General features: G+C 35.9%; 1 protein-coding gene across 3 annotated transcripts in view; it reads right to left on the bottom strand.

The window, feature by feature from the left end:
- LOC114047178 (rab GTPase-activating protein 1) overlaps window positions 1-21,848 on the bottom strand; it is a 218,109-nt gene that overhangs the window by 118,482 nt on the left and 77,779 nt on the right. For all 3 annotated transcript variants that reach the window (XM_027867975.1, XM_027867977.1, XM_027867976.1), the window contains exons 7-11: window positions 19,753-19,863; window positions 18,785-18,851; window positions 12,408-12,510; window positions 11,556-11,725; window positions 2,902-3,076 (exon numbers count right to left, since the gene is read on the bottom strand). In XM_027867975.1, coding sequence (XP_027723776.1) covers window positions 2,902-3,076; window positions 11,556-11,725; window positions 12,408-12,510; window positions 18,785-18,851; window positions 19,753-19,863 — 626 coding nt within the window. The remainder of the gene's footprint in view (window positions 1-2,901; window positions 3,077-11,555; window positions 11,726-12,407; window positions 12,511-18,784; window positions 18,852-19,752; window positions 19,864-21,848) is intronic.

Raw genomic sequence — 21,848 nt, 5'->3', positions numbered from 1 at the left:
AATAAGGATAACAATAGCACTTACCTCAGATGGCTGTTGTGAGGCTCAAATAGGTTAATATTTGTAAAATGCTTTGCAAATCTTAAAGTGTCATATAAATGCTAATTATCATGTTATTATTATTTCAAAACATGTTATTCTCTTGGTATCATTACCAAAAGTAGTTATGAAAAACCAGCTATGTAGACCACCAGCCCTGGAGTCAGGAGGACTCAAGTTCAAATCCAGCCTCAGACACATAACACTCACTAGCTGTGTGACTCTGGGCAAGTCACTTAACCCCAATCGCCTCACTCAAAAAAAAAAAAGAAAAGAAAAGAAAAGAAAAAGAAAAACCAACTATGTCAGGCACTACACTTGGTACTGATGATATCCTGCTTGCAATGGATTTACATTCTAACAAGGGAGACAACATGTATGTATGTAGGTATATTCTAAATAAATGCGTGATGTTCTGGGAGAAAAGACACTAAGAGATGGAGGGACTGAGAAAGGCTTCATGGCAAAGGTAGTCCTTAAGCTGAGCCCTGAAGGAAACCAGGGATTCTAGGAGGTAGAAGTGACAAGAGTAATAGGAAGGAAGGCAGATGACGGTCGTATGAGGAGCGAAGTCACAAGGTTTACAGTTATAAGAAGGCCAGTGTGGCTGGTTGGTAGTGTACAGGAAGGGGAGTAATATATAATATGGATAGTAAGACAGGTTAGGGCCAGGTTGTGAAGGGGCTTTAAAAGCAAAACAGGAGTTTTTATTTGATCCTATAGGTAATAGGAAACCAATGGAATTTACTGAGTGAGGGAGTGACATGGTCAGACATGCACTTGAGGAAAATAACTTTAGCAGCTATGTGGAAGAAAGATTAGAGAAGGCAGAGATTTAGGGAGGGGTTCTAATTAGGAAACTACTGCAATTGTTCAGATGAGAGGTGAAATGAGCCTGAATCCAGAAGGCAGCTATGTGAGTAGTGAGAAGGGGTCAGAAGGGAGAGATGGTGTGAATGGTGAGACAACAAATTTGGCAACTGGTTGGATATATGGGTTAGGTGAGAGTGCAGAGTGGAGGATAGAGACAAGATTGTGAACCTAGGATACAAGAAGGATGGCAGTGGCCTTGAGAAAAATAGCACAGTTCAGAAAGGGGTAGAGGTTTGGGTATGAAAAACAATGAGTATTATTTTGGACATATTGGCACTAGATTTGGAATCAGAGTATCTGGGTTCAAATTTCATCCCTGTCATTTACTCTCTGTCACATACTCAGTGTATAAGTCATTTAAGTTTTCTGAGTCTCAGTTTCTTCCTCCAAAAAATGAGATGAGCAGACAAAATGGCTCCCAAGGTTCCTTCCAGTTTTAAATCTACAATCTTATGATCTAACTTCTATTGTAAAGAGAAATAAACAGAAAATGATGGGAAAGCCATATCCTCCCTTGAGAAGTTTTGAAATCTATTTTACTTCAGACTCAGCAAAATTCAGATCTATCGAGTTTTCTCCAATTGGTAGAAATTATTTTACGGAGAAGAGAAACCTATATAAGTAAGTTCATACAGAAACTAGGCAAATCTTGATGAATTTAAAGAATTCAACAAATGATAATATAGATTATTTGCAATCATTTCCATTCCTGAATAGTGTTTAATATATAAAATTGCTCTCCTTTAATAGTTTTAATACAAAGGTTTTATAGGGACTCTTTCTTATTGCATTTTTCCTAGTTCTAATGACTATATAGATAGACATAATCTACCTTAAAAAAGTGATTACCAACCCTGGAGTTATGACACCTTGAACATCTGCTGTGTGGTCAACCTTGCCCATAATTATGAAGAACATGCCACCACTAACAAAATAATACTATTTCAGAGAAGACAACCTAAGGATTTGCTTTTTCACAAACAGTTACTGAGCACCTACTATCTGTTAGACCTTTTGTTATATGCCAAGGGGGAAATGATGATTAGTAAGACCAAGACCTTGCCCTTAAGATTATCCAGTCTGATAGGTAAATGAAGCCAAATGGAAGGCTATATGATGTAGTAGTGAAAGCACTGATGTGAGAATAATATGATTCTGACAATACCCTTCATCCATTGGCTGTGTGATCCAGGCAAATCATTTCACCCTTCTGGACCTCTAAGTCCTCATCTGTGAAATGACATGACTGTCTTAAGTAATTTCTAAGCTTTCATTCATTATATGGCAAGGATAATCTATTAATTTTGCATGTGATAAGAAATGGACTAGTTAGGTCTCAAAAGAAAAAAAGTTTTAAATCAGTGTATTCAAAATGTAATCAAATCATGTCTTTTTCAACTCTAATACTTAAATATTTTATGATTGGGAAAGAACACTGAATCTGGAAAAAGACAACCTAGGTTCTAATCCCACCTATGGTACTTAATAGTTCATGGCCTTGGATAAGTAACTTAATCTTTCAGGTCTCAATTTCTTCATCTTTAAAATAAGGGGACTGTATTGGATGATCTCTTTTAGTCCTCAGTACTATTATACCAGGAAAATGAACTACATTCCCAACTGGATACTTTGTTACTTTAAAGTTAAGTTTCTGTGAGGTACTCGTCTTCTTGAACCTTCTAACATTAATAAATTCTTATGCATTTCAAAATGCTTTATGTATTACTGCTAAATGCTAAAATATTATTCAGTGGATTACAATAGAAAGCTATTAGGGTTCACTCAGAATTCTAAAAAACCAAACCAAAAGACCACAGAATATATGTGTATATGTTTGTATATAAACTAACAGGTATAAATTTTTTTTTCAGTTTTTTCCATTTTTTTCCAGTTCCAGGTCTAACTGGAAAATAATACCAGCTAATACCATGACTCCAAAAAAGCCTGCAAGTAATTGAAACTATAACATAAGCTTAGCTTAAATCTTACCTTCCTCTTCATCATCTTCTGGAGGGGAAGGTATCATTGAACTCTGGGACCCTGACTGTGGCAGGCGAAGGGAGGGACTGGCTGTGGTTTTTCTCCTTTCTCTTTCTGATTCACTCTCCAAGCACACAACTTCATATAAAGTGTCAGTGTTACTTTTTCTGTCTTTCTGTTTTATCTTTAGGAAAGAATGATATGAATTAGGCCCATTCATTAATCTGTGCTTTTGATTTGATGTAGCATTCAATTCAGCAAGCATTTAAGCATCTACCACATGCAAAGCACTATGTTGGCTCTGTAGCTGAAAGTAAAACAAAACAAAAAATGGTCCCTGCCCTCAAAGAACTTATTGTTCCACTTGGAGTTAAACAACATATACACAGACAGGCAAATACAACCAGAGGAGAGAGAGAGCAATCAGTGGGAAGTGAGGAAATAAGGGCAAGGACTGGAGGCCAAGAATATAGACAATTTTTCTAGGAGTCTGGTTGTGAAATAAAAGAGATATACGGTTATAATTTGAGGACAAGATTAAATGAAGGCTTTTTAAGGATAAGAGAAATCTGGATATGTGTGTAGTAGCAGGGAAGAACCAGTAGATAAAAAGAATACGATGATTAGAGAGTGGGAATGATTGAAGAAACAAGCTTCCCAAGGAGAAAGGAAGTGATGAAATCATAAGTGCGGTTAACAAGGGTTTGGCCTTGGAAAAGAGAAAAGTCAATTCTTTACCAGAGCAAAGTAAGAGGGAGTGATACAAGTGGCTGTGAGGTACAGGATAGGTGACAATAGAGAGCACAAGATGGAAAGCTTCTATTTTCTCAATAAAACAGAAGTTGGGGGACAGTTGCGTAAGGGGCTTCAGGAAAGAGGTTTGAAATAGCTGCTTTGGGAAGTGCAAAGGAACATGTGAGGAAATAAAACGCTAAAGTTATTATAGAATACGTACATGTGTACATATATACATGCTATGTGGTTTAGCAGAATGGATGGGGCTAGGGAGCCAGGAGATTTGGGTTTAAGTTGACACTCTGCCACTCGTTTGTTGTGTGTGACCCTGGGCAAGTCGCTACACCTTACTGAACCCCAGGTCCTCATCTGTAATAGTTGGTGCTTAAACAGAAGATCACTAAGGTTCCTTTCAGTTCTAATATTATGTATTCTAAGACCCATTCCAGCTCTGAGTTCTATGTTCTAACCTTCTATGTTCTAGGACCACGCCTCCTTTTCCCTTCTATATTCTAAGGCTTCTGCAGGCCTAAAGTTCTATGAATGTCCAGTCTATATCTTCTATGTACTGTCAAGAAACTTTGGCTTCTGTCCAGTTCCTTCCTATTTCATTTGACGGTATTCTAAATGTACTAAATTTGAACTATTTTCATCCTATCCAGCTAAAAAAGGTACTTCTCTAATGTTGTGCCATCTAAGGTTGCTTAATAATCACCACAGTTGGGAATACTTCCAAGCCAAAAAAATGTACCGAGCCATCACATTTTGGGGGGGGGGGGGGGGGGGGAGGAGAGCGGGTTTGAGAAGGATTGAAATCAGTGTTGAATATATGTGTAGGAGCAGCAAGGTGGTGCAGTGGATAGAGCATTGGCCCTGGAGTCAGGAGGACCTGAATTGAAATCTGGCCTCGGACACTTGACACTTACTAGCTGCGTGACCCTGGGCAAATCACTTAACCCCACTGCCCAGCCAAAAAAAAATGTGTGTGTATTTAAACATTTGTGAAAAGTATTGTTTTTCCTTATTTGAAAAGCAAAAAATTGATGACCAAGATAAGTTTAGTGTCTATAGGAAATTTTGCCCTATGAGGAAAAATTCTTACTGCTGGGGCTAACAGAATTTTAAAAATGGAAGCATTCTGTGCTTAATTTTTGGCAAGCAAATAACGAAAATGCCCTTACAACCCAAATTAGAAATAAGAAAAATGGAGAACACAACAAATGCAGAAATTAAGAAAACTATTAGAGACTGACCAAGAAGGTTATTAGTCCAACAACTGGTCAGTCACAATTTAAGCCAGTATTCTACCATCAGTTAGTTACTGAGATCTCATTAAGAATTGACAATATGCCCTCAGATATCAGAATGAACACTTCTTCAGATACACTGTACTGCAGGTTGACAAAACTGAGAATTTAAGAGAATTGGATGAATATTTACAATACTATAAAATGTTCAGCTGACAAAAAGAGGAAATAAAGCAAAACAAACAAATCTCTGGAGAAAAACGAATAGATCATTAATGATCTGATTAAACTTGATAAAAAAGGTACTGGGATAATATGGATGTTCCTTTATAGTCAAAGAACATGTAAATTTAATACCATACATAAACTGTTTTCAAATAAAATAATTTCTGTGAATCAAAAATCATTAAAATGATGACAAACGTTACAATGTATGTAAGTTTGGTAAAATAAAAGATACCGTGGTAATTAGGTTAAACTTCCAAAATTTGTTTTGTTCCCCCAGACAAATATTTGAGGCTTTTGGCATTAGTTGTTGAAATTTTCCTCATTATATTAAAAAATGATTCATCCAAATAAGGAGAAAAGTGGTAGAATAAACTTGGGATATTCCCTCCTTTATTTCTGCTTTATTGTTAGGGTTCTACTATTAGTATGCCACTTAGAATGGGTGTAAAAAGGTTCATCAAAAGGTTAGGATTGTGGTAGGAACATGTTTAACTCTGCTTTCCACCCCATATGAAATTATTTTTGGCAAAGTGATTCTAGGTTAAAAGAGATGGTGTTAGACAAAGTATTATACTGAAATATTTTATAAAACCATGTGCAGGATTCAAATTAATCTTATCCACTTCGAATCCCTACAGGTCTACATGGATTGCAGAATACGTACATGTGGTTATTTCACAGGGGACTGTAGATATCAAATGGAGAGAAGCTAGGAAAATCTGAGGAAGATCAGAATAGGTATGGTACTCTAAGATTTACAAAGAGGATCCTAGGCAAAAAAACTACAGCACAGTTCAATTACATTAGGTTAGAAGTAGGGACATATCTGATATTATTTCTCACAACAACCCCATAAAATAGGTAGTATAAGTCTTATCATTTCCATTTCACTGAAGCAAAAACTTAAGCCGGAAAATGGGAAATGTCTTGGCCAAAGTCACATGGAAAGAGGTAGAGTCAAGACTCTGATTTAGGTTTTCTGATTACCAAGTCTAGTAACTCTTCCACATGCAATTTCTGAAATTTGTAAAAAATAAAATGAAATTATAATAAATAAATAAGAAAATAAATAATGAATAAAATTAGCCATTTCCAAAATGTGCTTACCCTAAGGTAAATATTCAAATAGATCTGTGATTTCATCAATCTGAATATTCTGTCCAATGATGCAGATTATAGCCCATTCATGCCTGCTTATCTTGTGCAACTCTTGATCTTGTCCTCCCAAGTATGCTTCAGGGATTTTACCCAATGTACTGGGGGGTTTTCTTGGCATCTTGAGGATGCCAATGGAACAAACAAGTTGTCCAATGGTTATTCCTAGCTCTCAACATGTCTTAAAAAAAATGACATATTTTTTGACATCCTTTATCCTGCTTCTCCTTCGTAATTCTTTGTAACATGTTGCAGTCTGTTCTTGCTCACCATGTGCCTCTCAACTGCCCTTTGGGTAATTCTTAACTTCAATCTGTGAAAACTAGTGTTCCATAATTTGTAGCTATATAATATCAAAAAAAGAATAATGCCATTAAAAAGATAATAGGAAGAAGCTTAAGTTGCTAACAGAAAACTGCAGTTTCCCTAAAGTAATCCAAGATGCTCTCTCCTTATTCAAATGAATCCAATGCAGTAACTTATTCATTTGCTACGCCCCAAGTTACATGTGCTTAACAGAAAAGAGATATAGATTGCCTATCTAACTGCATATAGGTCTGGACAATAGATATTCTTTATCTACTGATTTTTTTTTCTTTTTGAGGCAATCAGGGTTAGGTGACTTGCCCAGGGTCACACAGCTAGTAAGTGTCTGAGGCTGGATTTGAATTCAAGTTCTCCTGACTCTAGGGCTAGTGCTCTAAACCCTCTACTGATTTTTTTCTTGTATGTATAGTTAGATTAAACTCTTTTGAGTGATTATGGATCCCAGTTAGGAGGCTCTCCAATGTTCTTTCAGGTAGTTACCTAGCTTCCTCTATGTGCTAGACACTGTGCCAAGTGCTAGAGAAAGACAAAAATAGTCTCTGTGGTCAAAGAGCTCACGGTATAGTGGGAAAGACAGTATACAAACAATTATGTACAAACAAACTCTATACAGGAAAAAATTGGAGATAATCAATAAAGGGAAAGCACTAGCATTAATGTGGATGAGCAAGAGCTTCTTCCAGAAGCGGGGGACTTTAGCTGAGACTTCAAGAAAGCTGGGCTGTGGAGAAGGGGAGGGAGACAGTGTCAGGTATGGGGTTGAGCCGATGAAAATGCAGAGCTGTGACATGGAGTGTCTGGTGAAAGGACCAGAAAGTAGGCCAGTGCTACTGGATCACAGAGTAGATGGAGGGCTTCGGGGGGTAGGGGAAGGAAGGGGAAGAGAGAGAGGAGGTAGGGAAGAGAGAGGATAGAAGCTTTAGAAAGATTAATTTGACCGCTGAGAAGCTGGACCATATTGAGAAGAACTTGAGGCAAGGAGACCAAACAGCACGCTATAGAAATATTCCAAGTGTGAAGTAATAATGGTCCACATCAGAGTGGTGACAGTGTCAGAGAAGAGAAGGGGGTGTTGAAGTTAGAAATAACAGCTGGTTCTGGAGCTTGATACAATTAGAACAATACCATCTGCAAATAAGAGTATGTGAAAGACTACCATTTCTAGGGAACATTTCTTCAATTTAGACTGCTGTGACAGCAAACAGCTTTGGTGAATGTGTGTCTCCCTGTTTTAATCCTTGTTTGATATTAATGATATGAGGGTTATTGAAGAGAGTTATGCTTGTTATCTCTTTCAAGGAATCTTGTACAATGTTGATGGAGAGAGCCTTTAAAGTGGCAATTTGCTGACTAAATTGAATGCTTTTTACATTCAACAATCATGCTACTGAAATCACTAGGGAACAGAATATTATCTCACTGGTTTTCATCAAGGAAACAAGTCTCAGAAATCTCTAGGAGGCTAATATATAAGTTCTGATCTAATTAATTGTGACATATCTGAGGCAACATGGTCATAACAGATTGTAACCTTAAAAAGGTAATCTAAGGAGTGAGGTTTTTGTCAGTGTCTCCAGGACTGCTTAGGGGGTAAAGGATGTTTTGGTTGTTAAGCACCTGTTATTCCGGCACTCAGCAAGTGCCTAGCACATGTCAATATTGTGTAATAAGTGCTTGTTGACCGATGATTGTTGTCTAATCAAAAATATAGAATTTTTGCATCAAAAAAACTCTACAGGTCATCTAATTCAAACCATACCTGAGCAAAATTCTTATTTAATAATATAATATCCCTGACATGGATCTGCTGGAAAATCTCTGGTGAAGGGGAACCTTCTGAGGAAGCTAATTAAACACTTATTATCATCTGAAATTACCTAAGTGAGGACAGTGAAAAATACGTTGAAAAATAAGATTCAGGAATAAGAAATGAAAGACTCCAAAAGCTTACAGACTACAAAGAAGCTTCATACCTATATATCACACTTTAAATTAAATGAACAGTATAAAAGACAAGAAACAACTAGTTACCAAAATGTGAATCATTTTTAATTAAGTGCACAGTCAGATCAACTTCTCAGAGCAAAGATCAAAACGATCAACATATTAGAAGAATAAAAATGAGAAAGATATGGCATACAATTGAGACAACTCCAGCCTGTCTTATTTAAATAAGCTGTAGATATGAAATAAATGGGGAATAGGTAAAAGAACAAATATAGAAAAAAGAACAGAACTTTACTAAGAAAGATTAACTAATGTAAATCAACAACCCAAAATAACACAGAACCCCAACAAGCTTCCCAACAAGCTTACAAACCACTGTAGCCAGCAAAAGTTTGCTCTCCTAATCAAAAGGAATACAGTAACTAAGGGCAATACTAGTTTAGGCAATATATTCATTTAGTAAATATTGTGGAGGAAGATGGTAGAGGACATGATCACAATTACCTCATAAAGCAGATGATCCCAATGACATGAAATTTGAGGGAGCAAGATGAACAATTAAAAATGGAAAAGATCTGTGATGATTTCTAATAATCTCTTTCGCTTATCAATGACAAATACTACAGTTGGACCCTTCAAATCACAGAAAAAGGAAGGAGAAATGGCTAAACAAGCCTAAAATGGGAAAAGCAGTTGGAATGAACCAAGCAAGAGAGAAGATCTATGTTGGAGGTGAAATTATTTTGAGGATATTAAGGACTCCTTTTGAGGTACAGAATGAGAAAGCAGTCAAATAGCCAGGACTTCTTAAGCTACTTAGAAAGGGGGAAGTTACTAAAGGCTTGGGAAAAAATATTATCAAAAAGACAACTGAAAAATATCAGTAACTACCATTGAGAAGGATATTTTCCTATGACATGAAAATTTTTTGAGACCAATTTATGTAGACATGGAGGACATCTTGATGAAGGTATCAGAAAAGATAGCAGGCTTTCATTAGTGACATTAAACAGAGGAACACGTATTTACTGCCACATAACTAAGAAGAAGAGAAAATATAAGATTCCACTAAACTTGTTTACTATAAAAAAGTATTTGGGTAGAGCAAAATGATATCTTAAAGACTTTCCCTCCCAACAAGCTGTCAACCATGCAAATGTTAGTATCATACATGATTCCTTCAAAGAGGTAACAATAGAGATAACACTGCCCAATGATCTTGTGATTTTACTATCAAACAGTCATAAAATAGATATTTCTCACCAAAGGTATTTGTCACTTTGATAGATAAATTCTAGTACAATGTTAAAATCAAAGAGAGAGTCCCTATAAATGGTGAAGTCCTCCAGAAAATCTGGTTGGCAGATGGCATTGTGCTCACTGTATCAAACTGTAGAACTTTATAAAGCCTCCTAAGCGAGATCTAATCAAAATACTTTGGCCTAATTATCCAAAAGCCAAGCAGATAAAGAATTCTTATTATCCAGACTAAGATATACATTTGGATGGACAACTCATAGATCTGGTACATTAATACATACATCTTGGACAAATCCTCTGGCTAAAGAGTAAGTTAGAATCAGAATTTTAAAAAGTATAGGACAGTAGATTGGATTGCTCTGGAAGTTGTGCAGGGCTTTTAATCATTTCTAGTTTCTTTGTGAAATAAAAGCCCACTTTTTTAAACATCAGTAATCTACCAGTGATGCTGTATGGCTGTGAGTCACTGAATATCGTCCCTAGAATTAAAGTAAAGGGTCTCCTAAAGACAATGGAGAGGGGCATGTCAGGCATGAGCAGGCTGCAGGATATCAGCAATAAAGAACCATAGAAAGGAGAAGTAGGTCAGAAAATTCCAAGCTCCCTAGATTTCCTCTACAAACAAGGCAAAATAGCGCCGCAGGGTGAACATACAATGGCAAAAATAAACAAGAGTTGGGGCAGAGCAGTGGTCCTCCTGGTACAATTGGAGAAGATCTTAAGAAAGACTCCAGGAACTTTCAAAGTCAAAAACCAAACCCTTGATACTATTCACTTAAGGTTCTGACTGAGAAAGGAGGCAAACAGCCCAGTGTCCTTTCTTTTTACCTCATAACTGTAACAGTATGTTCCTAAAGGTCTTATGTAAAACAAAATATTCAAAACAGCATTCTCTTAGATAGCAAAAAAAAAAGTAAACATAGGGTATTCATCTACTGGGAAATTGCCAAACAAACTGTGAGACATGCAAAACTATGATAAAAGTATAAAGAATTTAGAAAGAAACAAGAAGACTGGAACAATGTGATGCAGAGTAAAGAAAGCAAGACTAATATTATGTACAATGCCTATAATAATGTGAATGATATTTTTAAAATGCAATCAAACTCTGATAAACAGTGAAACATTGGCCTTAGAGAACTGAAACGGAAATATTTTCCTGCCCTTGGCAGAAAGGTGGGGAGTATGGATGTGGAATGGCACAAATTCTTAGATGCAGTTGCTTGTCATTGGTTGGCTTTGCTTCAATGTTTTTCTTCATTACAAGGAAAGATTTCAGTTGGATAGGGCTAAGAGGAAGTGATTTTGATGTAAAATAAAAGGCAAAAATATAATTTAAAAATAAATGAAATAATGGGTTTCAAGAGATTGTGCCTTAATCAATTTTAGTAAATAATATTTTAAATGCTCTACTTTTGTCTTCTACAAAATGCAGATAATACTATTTGTATTATTCTTTTTTACAGAGCTATTGTGAGAAAAGTGCTTGGCAAAATTTCCAGGACTAGAGAAATGTAAGCTCTTATTACTTAAGAAAAATATTTAAGCCATCAACCAAAACCATGTTCCCAAACCCAAGAGCAAACTCTTGAAAAGGACAAAATTAATCTTTATCAATCCATATATTTAAAAATATAGATATCAGGAAATAAAAAGAGTATCTCTAATTTTAGGGTGTTAGATCAAATAAATGTCTTTGAACTGAAGACAAGTCAGTTCTAGATCTATTTTTCATCGTAAGAACTGGGCAGAAGGGATTAATACCTGTTTTAGCTTCAAAAAGAAGTTTTCAGTAGTGCTACGTTTGCTGAAGGGCCAGAATAGCCTCTCATTAGGTGAACAAACTCGGACTTTTGTCTCCAGAAGAAACCGAACAGGTTCCTGCACTTCTGTTATGACCAAATCAACTGCTGCAGTCATGAACAGCACTTTGTCTGAAGACAGAGAGAGAGAGAAAAGGATAGCAACTTATTTGTATGCTTAAAACAAATACGTTCCTCTTAATTCTGCAACACAAACTTTAGCAAATTTTGATACAGTAGCATATAAGATAACTAAAATAAGTCTCCATTAAGGAAAGTATATATCTTAGAAATATCAACAGGAAGATGAATATGTAAGGCAAGATAAGCTGTGGTCTAATTAATTATAAAATGTCTGAAGCAATGCTCTTCCATCAAGGTAAAGAAAAAGACTGAAACCAATGACAAAAAGTCCTTTGCAATAACTTTCTACCTAAAAGAAATATTATTTTGCTTACAGCTCAAATCATATTTCAACAAATTCCAATACACTGGAACTCGAAAGGAACGTGGAGATTATTTGGTCTGTCTTAATTTTACAGATGAAGAAATTGAGGTAGCAAGGTCATAACTTGCACAAAATCACCAGGCTAATTGGTAGCAAATCAGGAGTAGCTTCTATTAGAAACAGGTTGTCTCAGTTATAGGCAAAATATGGGCTTGAAGCCTTGGATTTAGGTAATGTGAAGTTTCTGTTGTTGTTGTTGGTATTTGCTGAAACACAATCTGAGCTGTGTTGACCTCACGCCAATGATGACGACAGTCTGAAGCTTACTGGGGGCATGAACACAAACATCTGTGAGGGAAAAAATACCTTTTGGTGTTTCTTCATTTACAACCTGGAAGTGTGGGGATTTAGGGTTCCAGCTACCAGTAATGATGTAAGACTTCCCATCTGAACTTTTCCCCATAGATTCCTAAGGAAAAGAGTGAAAGTAAGCCTGAGCCAAAATGTGACCTAGCAATAGTTAATGTTCATTTTGCTGTCTCTTCAAAAATATTAGCTGATATTTATATGCTTATTACAATTTATAAAGCAAATTATATATTCTCCTGATACATACTACAACCCAGTGAGAATGGTAGGATAAGGATTAACAATACCATTTTGTAGATAAGGAAACAGGTACAAAGAGGGTGTAATTTGTCAGAGGTCACATGGCCTTTATTGGATGGATCTAAAACTGTAGTGGGAAGACACCAAGAACAGGGCTCTTTCAACTGTACTGCATGTTCTCATACAAAGTGAAATTAGAACTACACACACATGAAAAAGTGAGCTCAAGGGAGTAAAGGTCTCCAAGCACTTTGCTTTATGAACCTGGTAAGTTCCTGAAAAGTTACTTCTAAAAGGAATGGCTTTAAAATGAATAAAGCTTTAAATATAGTAGATAAACTCAACTTCTGAAGGCATTCTAAAGCACATCCTTGTGTAAAACAAAAAACCTCCCTTAATTTATCTGTTTTATAAATCTGGATTTTCCTACCTCAGGTTAGCTAAAAGTGGGTTGTAGAAGTATTAGTGTTAAACAGGGACTGAGTGGTTTGGAAAGACAACATTTTGTATATGGAAGGAAACAAAGTGCAAAAGTTAAATTCTAAAGAAGAGTCCTTTTATCAATTAATAAAAGAAATCCATTATGTTGACATAGAAGTTTGGAGTATACAAAATACTTCTACACACATCATCTCATTTGATTCACAGAATCACAGAATGTTGGTCTGAAGGGCTCTCAGAGAATACTCAGTGTGACTCTCTTCCCTTTATAAGATAAAAGATTAAAGGCCAGGAAAGCTGAATAACTTGTTATTAGTAAGCTACAGAGCATGGTGTAGCAGAAAAAGGACTGGGATTGACCAGTTGTGTGATCTAGTGCAATCACATACCTGTAAAATTAACAACAGCTGTGGTATACAATAGGGTTGTCACCAAAATTCAATAAGATAATGTGTATAAAACACTTTGCAAACCTGAAGCATTTTATATATGTCAGTTATTGTTGTTAGTAAAGAAAAAAAAACAAGAAAAATAACCTCAGTTCACAACACTTGATTTTTTTGCAAAGCTTTGCTTTGCTCAGCAATAGCAACAGCTAATTTTGAGAGTTACAAGTACTTTGCAAAACAATTTGGTGAATGATAACCTAAGATTGTAGCTAATACAGTCTCATAAAACAACTAAATGCATTGTAAAAAGAATAAATCTACTGTGCAACTGATATTACTCAATTCATAAGAACATACATTGTTGACATGGAAGGAAAAAAGAACCAGAAAGTCTACTGAAACAGACTGCCAGGATTTCTACAGACAACTCTTTTCAGCCACAGTGAGGGGAGAACTCCCACATCTGGACTCCAACACTGCTGATATGCTGCACAAAGATGAGGGTGGTGTTCTTGACTCATCTTTCACTAACTGAGCATCTCCTATGTATGCACCAGACACTGTGCAAAGAACTGGGAATACAAAAAACAAAAACAAAAACAAAAACAGAAACAGACCTTGCTCTTAGAAAGTTCAGTCTAATAAGAAAAAAGAAAAAATGAGCTAGACAACAACAAAGATGAGCTAGACAAGAACAAAGACATGAAGATGATATCTGTGCTGAAGGCAACACAAATTTTAAAGCTCAAGATTCAATAACTAAGTTATCTCCAAGATGTAATTGTTCGGCTCAGCAAACACCTTTTGGCTTTCCAGGTCATCAGGTACTATGAAATATTACTTAAAGAGAAGTGCTCCAGTGTGAAAAGTTAGGAGTAAATGAATCTGAAGAGGCAGAAGGGCCTCATGACCTGGGTCAGAAGACTGGCAGAGAGAGAGAACCCAAGAGTTGTGCAGAGTACCAAGGGCAAAAAAATCTCTGAGCAGGTCCAACTGAGAAACAAAAAGTAAAGTCTTCCCAAAAAGGGAGTCAGGTACTCTTTGGAGAAAGCACCTGCTTGGTATATATGGAATGATGGATGATACAGATCCACAAGTACTGACAGGTGGGGCATTAGCCAATAAAAATCAGATGGAAGAAGAGATAAATAGTGTAGGATGATGACTACCTGCTAAGGGGGATTAAGACAGCTATTTGTCAACCTTATAGCAGATGACTTCTACTCACTTTTGTTGGAAATTCATGTGGACATCAATGATATTGCCAGAAGGAACCTAGAAAGAATTGCTAAAGATTATGAGGTCTTGGGAAAGAAACTAAGGACCATATTAAAGGTAAAGATGATGTTTTCATCACTGCTGCTCATCAAAGGTGAGGGATTCAGAAGGGAAAGCCAGACTTGAAAAGTTGGCAATTAGTTTAGAAGATGCTACCTAAAAAAAGGGATCTGGATTTCTGCACCACAGCATAAGATATAAGAATCAGATATTCCTAGACAAAAATAGAATGCACTTAACAAGGTTTGGTGAGAGTTAAATTACTGGGGCAGCTCGGAGGAGCAGTGAATACAGCACTGACCCTGGAGTCGGGAGGACCTGAGTTCAAATTTGACCTCAGACACTTGATGCTTTACTAGCTGTGTGACCCTGGGCAAGTCACTTAACCCCATTTGCCTAGCCAAAAAAAAAAAAAGTTAAATTGCCTAGTCTTGCAATCTAATCATATGTGCTTTAAACTGAAAAGGGTAAGAGAGGGATGAAATTGCCTGTGTACATATGAGCTGGATACTATTGAGTAGTTATAATATAGGAAGAATACAAACGAAATAAGTGAGTTCACAAAAAACAAAATCCAATAAAAGAGTCAATAATAAAACCTATGGCATAAGATGCCTATATTCAAATGTACAAAGTACAGCAAATCAATAAGAGGGACTAGTGATTCTAATTCAAGTAAGAAAATTCAACTCATCACCAAGAATTGGTGAAATGAGACCTATAAACTAGAATATGGATCTGGATGGTTATATTTTATTCAGAAGAAAAAAAGGGCAAGTAGTAGAATGAATATTAAAAAAGTACACTCATGAATAAGCCCAGGAACAACAGGAGGGAAACATCAATTAATCAATCAACAAGCCTTTATTAAGTGTATATTTTTGCCAGGCTTTGCTCTATGAGCTGGATGTAAAGACAAAAATGAAATAGTCCCTGCTCTCAAGGAGCTGACATTCTACTGGGAGAGACAACATATACATATATAGACAGATATAAAACAAATAAATAATAATTTTTGGAGGGGGGTAAGGGGAGAAGTGAGAAGACAGTAGTAACTGCAGAATCAGCAAATGATCAGTAAGCTAAGCACTAAAGAAACCAAGTATTCTAAGAGGCAGAAATGAGAGAGTAGATGCCAGGCACAGAGGTCAGTCAGTGAAAAGGAATGAAAATGGGTGACGGTATATTATATGTGTGGAAAAGTAAACAGGTCGCTTTAGTTGAACCAACTAGTATGTGAAAGAGAGTCAAATATAAGGCTGGAAAGGTAGGCTAAAGCCATGTTTTGAAGGGCTTTAAATGCCAAACAAAGGATTTAATATTTGAATGTAAATATAACTGGGAACCACCAGAGTTTGAGTCCAGAGAAATAACATGGTCAGACCTGTACTTTATTTTATTTTATTTTTTGGCTAGGCAATGAGGTTAAGTGACTTGCCCAGGGTCACACAGCTATTAAGTGTCAAGTGTCTGAGGCCAGATTTGAACTCAGGTCCTCCTGACTCTAGGGCCTGTGCTCTGTCCATTGTGCCAACTAGCTGCCCCTATACCTGTACTTTAGGATATTTTCTTTAACGGTTCTGTTAAGGAGAGACACTTGAAATGGGACCAATCTGGAGGATACAGGACCAGTCTAGACAAACTGGTGATGGGGGGGGGTACTATGTGAACAGAAAGACTGGGACAAAAGCAAGAAATGTTATACAAGTGGAATACGCAAGACATGGCAACTGATTGGATATTTAGGGTGAAGAAAACTTGTAAGTTGAAAATGATTTCAATGTTGTGAACCTAGGTGAGTGAAAGGACAGTCGTTCTCTTAACAAAATTAGAGAAGTTCAGAAAAGGAGTGGATTCTATTAGGTCTGTATCCCAAAGAAATCATAAAAAATGGAAAAGAACCTACATACAAAACTATTTATAGCAGCTCTTTTTGTGGTGGCAAAGAACTGGAAATTGAAGGGGATGCCCATCAATTGGGAAATGGCTGAACAAGTTGTGGTATATGAATGTAATGAAATACTATTGTGCTATAAGAAATGATGAGCATGTGGGTTTCAGAAAAACCGGGAAAGACTTACATGAACTGATGCAAAGTGAAGTGAACAGAACCAGACCATTTTACACAGTAACAGTAACATTGTTCGATTATTAACTTTGACAGACTTGGCTCTTCTCAGCAATACAATGATCTAAGACAATTCCAAAAGACTCATGATGGAAAATGCTATCCACATCCAGGGAAACAACTATGGAGTGTGAATGCAGATCGAACTATACTATTTTCTCTCTTTTTTTCCCTTTTGTTTTGATTCTTCTTTCACAACATGACTAATGTGGAAATATGATGATTTTAATTGTACATGTATAACCTATATCAGATTGCTTGCTGTCTTGGGGAGGGGGGAGGAAAGGGAAGGATAAAAAAATTTGAAACTCAAAATCTTATAAAAGTGAATGTTGAAAACTATCTTTATGTGTAATTGGAAAAAATAAAATACTATTAAGTGGGGGAGAAAAAGAAAGAAAAGGAGTTTTGTTTGGGGAATGTTGAGTTTGAGGATATCCATTTTGGAATGTCCAATAGGCAATTGGTGATGAGGGATTAAAATTCAAGAGAGGGACTAGGGCCAGATATATAAATCTGGCTGTCATCTGCTACAGTGTGGTCATAAAGGATGAGGATTGAGAAAAAGCCAATAAACTTGGCAATTAAGAGATCATAGTAACCGTGGAGAGAGCAGTTTCAGTTGAGTGAAGAACTATAAAAACATGAAAGATCAGAAAATGAGGTGGGCTGGACATGTAATAAGAATGAGAAGCAAGAGACGAACAAGCAAGAGATATCCTGGTAATATTCAAAAACAAAAAGAATTAAAGGAAGACCTCCAACAGGTTGAGGATTTAGAATTAAGTAGCATGGAAGGCTAGAGATTTTCACTGTGTACCTAACCAATGAACTGTGAGGTACACACATCCTCTCTCATTTGGACTAATCCAATAGCTTCCTAATGGATCTTCTTGCTTCATGTATCTCTCTATTTCAATCCTTCCTCTACATCCACCAAAGCGACTTTCCTAAAGCACATTACTCCCTCACTCCATAAATTCCAGTGGCTTCTATTGCTTCCAGGATCTCCTCTACTTGGTATGGTCCATTTCTTGTTACTCAACAAGAGAGTTAGACTAGATTGGGGATTCTTAACCTGGGTTCACGAATTTGTTTTTAAAAATTAATTTTATAATTGTATTTCAATACAATTGTTTTCTTTTGTAATTTTATTCATTTAAAAATTATATGGAGAAAGGTCCATAGGCTTCACCAAACTGTCAAAGGAGTCCATGACACAAAAAAGGTTAAAAACCTCTGGACTAGATGACTTCAAGGTCCCCTTCTACCCTTAAATCTTACAAAATTACACATCCTGTGAAGGATCTATAATTTTAAAGATGTGGATATTCCCACGTAGACTACAGAAAGCTAAAACGAGAAGGGACCTTACAGATCATCTGGTTCAATCTCTTCATTTTATGGGGGAAAAAAAGAGGTCCAGAGAAGATAAGGAGGCAGCTAGATAGCTCAGTGGATAGAGCACTAAGTCTGGAGTCAGGAAGATCCAGTTCAAATCTGGACTCAGACACTAGCTGTGTGACCTTGGGCAAGTCACTTAACCTCTGTTTGCCTTAATCCACTGGAGAAGGAAATGGCAAACCACTTCAGTATCTTTGCCAAGAAAACCCCATGGACAGTACTGATGTGATAAGGTTCATGGGGTCATGAAGAGCCAGACATAATTAAATGACTGAACAACAAGAGGAAATAAATGACTTCCCTAATGTTGCATAGGTAGTATGTAACCCTCCACAGGTAACATTTGAACCTAGATATGCTGACTCCAAATCTAGTGATTTCTATCACACCATTCTCTCTCAAAGTATGGCTGTAGGGATAGGGAGGGGGAGAAGAGTGAGCTGTTCTTTACTGAGAAAATCAAATATAAACCTGCCATCAAAACATGATCATACCAGATCTAATAAGTGCATGTCACTATTCCGCACATCTTTTCCAGGGCTAAGGAGAAGGCCAAAACATCTGCAAAAAATAAGTAGCAATATTAACTTGGAAAAAGAAAACCACATGTAGTAAATAAAGTTTTAAATACAAAGCAACTGGTCAATTTATGATACTCTGATTGAAAATTTGAAGTTTATTAAAACTGTCAGTCAATTTCCTAATATCCTTTCATAGATGTCTTCCTCAAATATGTCACCTGGACATGCAGGTGATCCAGGGTTTTCAAAGGCTATGCCTAGCAGAGTGAAAGGTATGGTAGGGACAATTAAGTTAAAAATACTTTTAGGACAGGGTTATCAATAGATAATGTATCACTCAAGGACCAGGCAAGTGAAATGCAGAGTGATTCATCACCAAAGACTTTGCTATAAGTTGAATATTTTGACAATAAATCACCTAGACCATACACTAAGGCATGGAAGGGCAGCAGTCAATATTGGTAGAAAGGATACCCAAACTAACAAAATTGCAGATTCCTAAAATGTTTAATATTTCTAATCTCACATATTTATGATTGGCAAAAATATAACCCTTGTTTCTCAATGAAAAAAAAAAATAAACAAGTACCATAAAACTGAAAAATAAGGCCACATTTTATTTAGTAAGATTATTTCTCTGGCAAACATGCCAGGGCAAAATCCAGGGGAAATACTGCAGATTGAAAAGAGTTACTACAGTATTAAAAAACTGTCAACATTTCAAGTAGAACAATTAATTTTATATCCTCGCTATCTCCCCACCAGTTCATAGAACAGTGTGCACTACCTAAGGCAGTTGTTTTTTATGTGTTTGTTGAATGGCCAAATGAGACAAAGATGCAATGATGGCTTTAAAAACAAAATGGGAATTTTTACTCTCCATTAAATGCTTTAAAAAATCTCAAATGATCCTGAAGTTTCAAGCTTTTGAAAATGCTTACCTTTCAATGATAAGCTCTTTGTTACTTGTTTGTTGGACATAAATGACAATCTTCTTATCAATTCCCTGTCGAAGTTTGAAGCATTGCCTGTCCTTGTCTTTAGGAACTGCACTATAAACCCCCCCCCCAAAAAGGCTTCATTAATTTAAATTAAAAAATACGAGCTTATTATTAAACAACTAAGTAAACTTGCTTTCAAATTTACATGCTATTTCACACTTTATATTCCTCATACCTGGCAATCATAATTGCATTATGGCATTATTATAAAATTATACTAACACAATTTATTTAACTATTGCCCTATTTTCAGACATTTAGGTTGCTTCCAGTTTTTTGCAATCACAAATAATGCTGCTATGAAAATATCTGGATAGCTGTCATTTTGTTTGTCTTTGTTAACATTTTCAAGGTATATTTTTAATATCAGGGCAAAAGGAATGATTATTTTTATTAACATGTACTGTGAAAAGTGCTTTCCAAAGAGTCTACAAAGTTTGCAATTCTACCAGCAATAACTGAGTGTGCTTCTTTCTCCACAATCCAAAAGCAAAGAGTTTGAATGCTTTTGATTATTTTTGCCAATTTGATGGGTATGAGGATTTAAATTTAAGTAATGAAATTTAATTGCTTTCAAAGTTGATTTAATTTGTATGTCTTCAATAATCATGAAGTTGTGCACTTCTTCCAGTAACTAATAAACTTGTGTTTCTTCTTTTGAAAATTGTCTTATTGCTTTTATTAATTTTGAATAGTTTTCTTACATAATATATATTATATAATACGCAATACATTATATAACATATAGTTATATAATGTATATTATGTAGCATAACTTTTTAAAAAAGACTTCAAACTTTAAATCTTTGTGCTTTCTTTTTCTTCCTTAGAAAAAATAATGAAACTCTGAAGGGATCTCGTCTTTGTATCACTGTTATGGTAGCAAAATACAACATGAAATTTCTACTAGAATCCCAGGGTGGTATAGTGGGGAAAAAATGTTGGATTTGGAGTCAAAGGATCTATGTGGTCATGAGTAAGTCATTAACCTCTTTGGGATTTAGGTTCCTATAAAATGAGAGGAGTGGATGGATTCAGTGATCTCTAGGGTAGCTAACATCTCTAAATTTGTGATCCTACCATTTATGATTTTAGAGTTGTAAATCAGCTTAGAGATCATTTGCTCCAATGCTCTCATGTTACAAATGCAACTGAGACTCAAGAGAAGGTAAATGACTTGTCCAAGATCAAAGATGTAATAAATGGGAGAGCTAGGATTTGAAATAAGCTCCTGATTCTAAAATTACTACTTTTTCTATTATATAATACTGTACTTAAAATAGTTTTAGATTACAAAATTAATTAATCCTAAAAAGGAACCAATAATATAGCTTAAGATGGATTGTTAAACTGGGCTCAAGTTCTGTACCAGGGAACACTCACCCTAAGCCCTAAAAAGGTTAAAAAAAAAAAAAAGTAGCTGTGATCATTATTTCTTTTTCTAAGTTTCATTTGTTCAACAGAATAAATGACATAAGCAAAAAAAACTATTAGAGTTATTAGAACATGGCACATTATTTCTTCAGGAGAAGGATTGCAGTGAATAATTTAAAAGCATGTGATTCAGAAGGCACACTGATTTGAGTTTAATAGTGAAATCAACCTTGGAGAAGAGACACACCATCATATTTTATAAATTTTTTATGAACCAAATAATTAACTCCCTATTCTTGTATTATAATAATATTAAGATAATCCTCCATTAAAGTCCTGCTCCAACACATGATCCTGGCATGGAGGGCCTGTGTTAGTACAGAAAGCTAATAAGTAACAGTAGAACCTAAACCTGGCAATACACTAGCGTCTGTTGTCAGAAGTTTGATTTAGCTAAATTAGGAGAGGTTCATCACCTGATGGCTGGCTATCATGTAATGAATTTTTATTTGGGCCACAATACATTATAAAGGCTATCTACTGAGGCATGATTAATTTGCATCAGTAGAGACCCCATCCAGGAAGTTGAAAATCTTTTGCAGTATGACTACAGCATTCTCTACTTAACTCGAGTATGGAGATGATAAAAGGTTTTCAAAAGC

This window comes from Vombatus ursinus, unplaced genomic scaffold (genome assembly GCF_900497805.2).
Source record: "Vombatus ursinus unplaced genomic scaffold, bare-nosed wombat genome assembly UNPS02014786.1, whole genome shotgun sequence".
NCBI lineage: Eukaryota > Metazoa > Chordata > Mammalia > Diprotodontia > Vombatidae > Vombatus > Vombatus ursinus.
The sequence above is the reverse complement of the archived record's forward strand: the minus strand, read 5'-3'. Positions and strand labels throughout refer to the sequence as shown.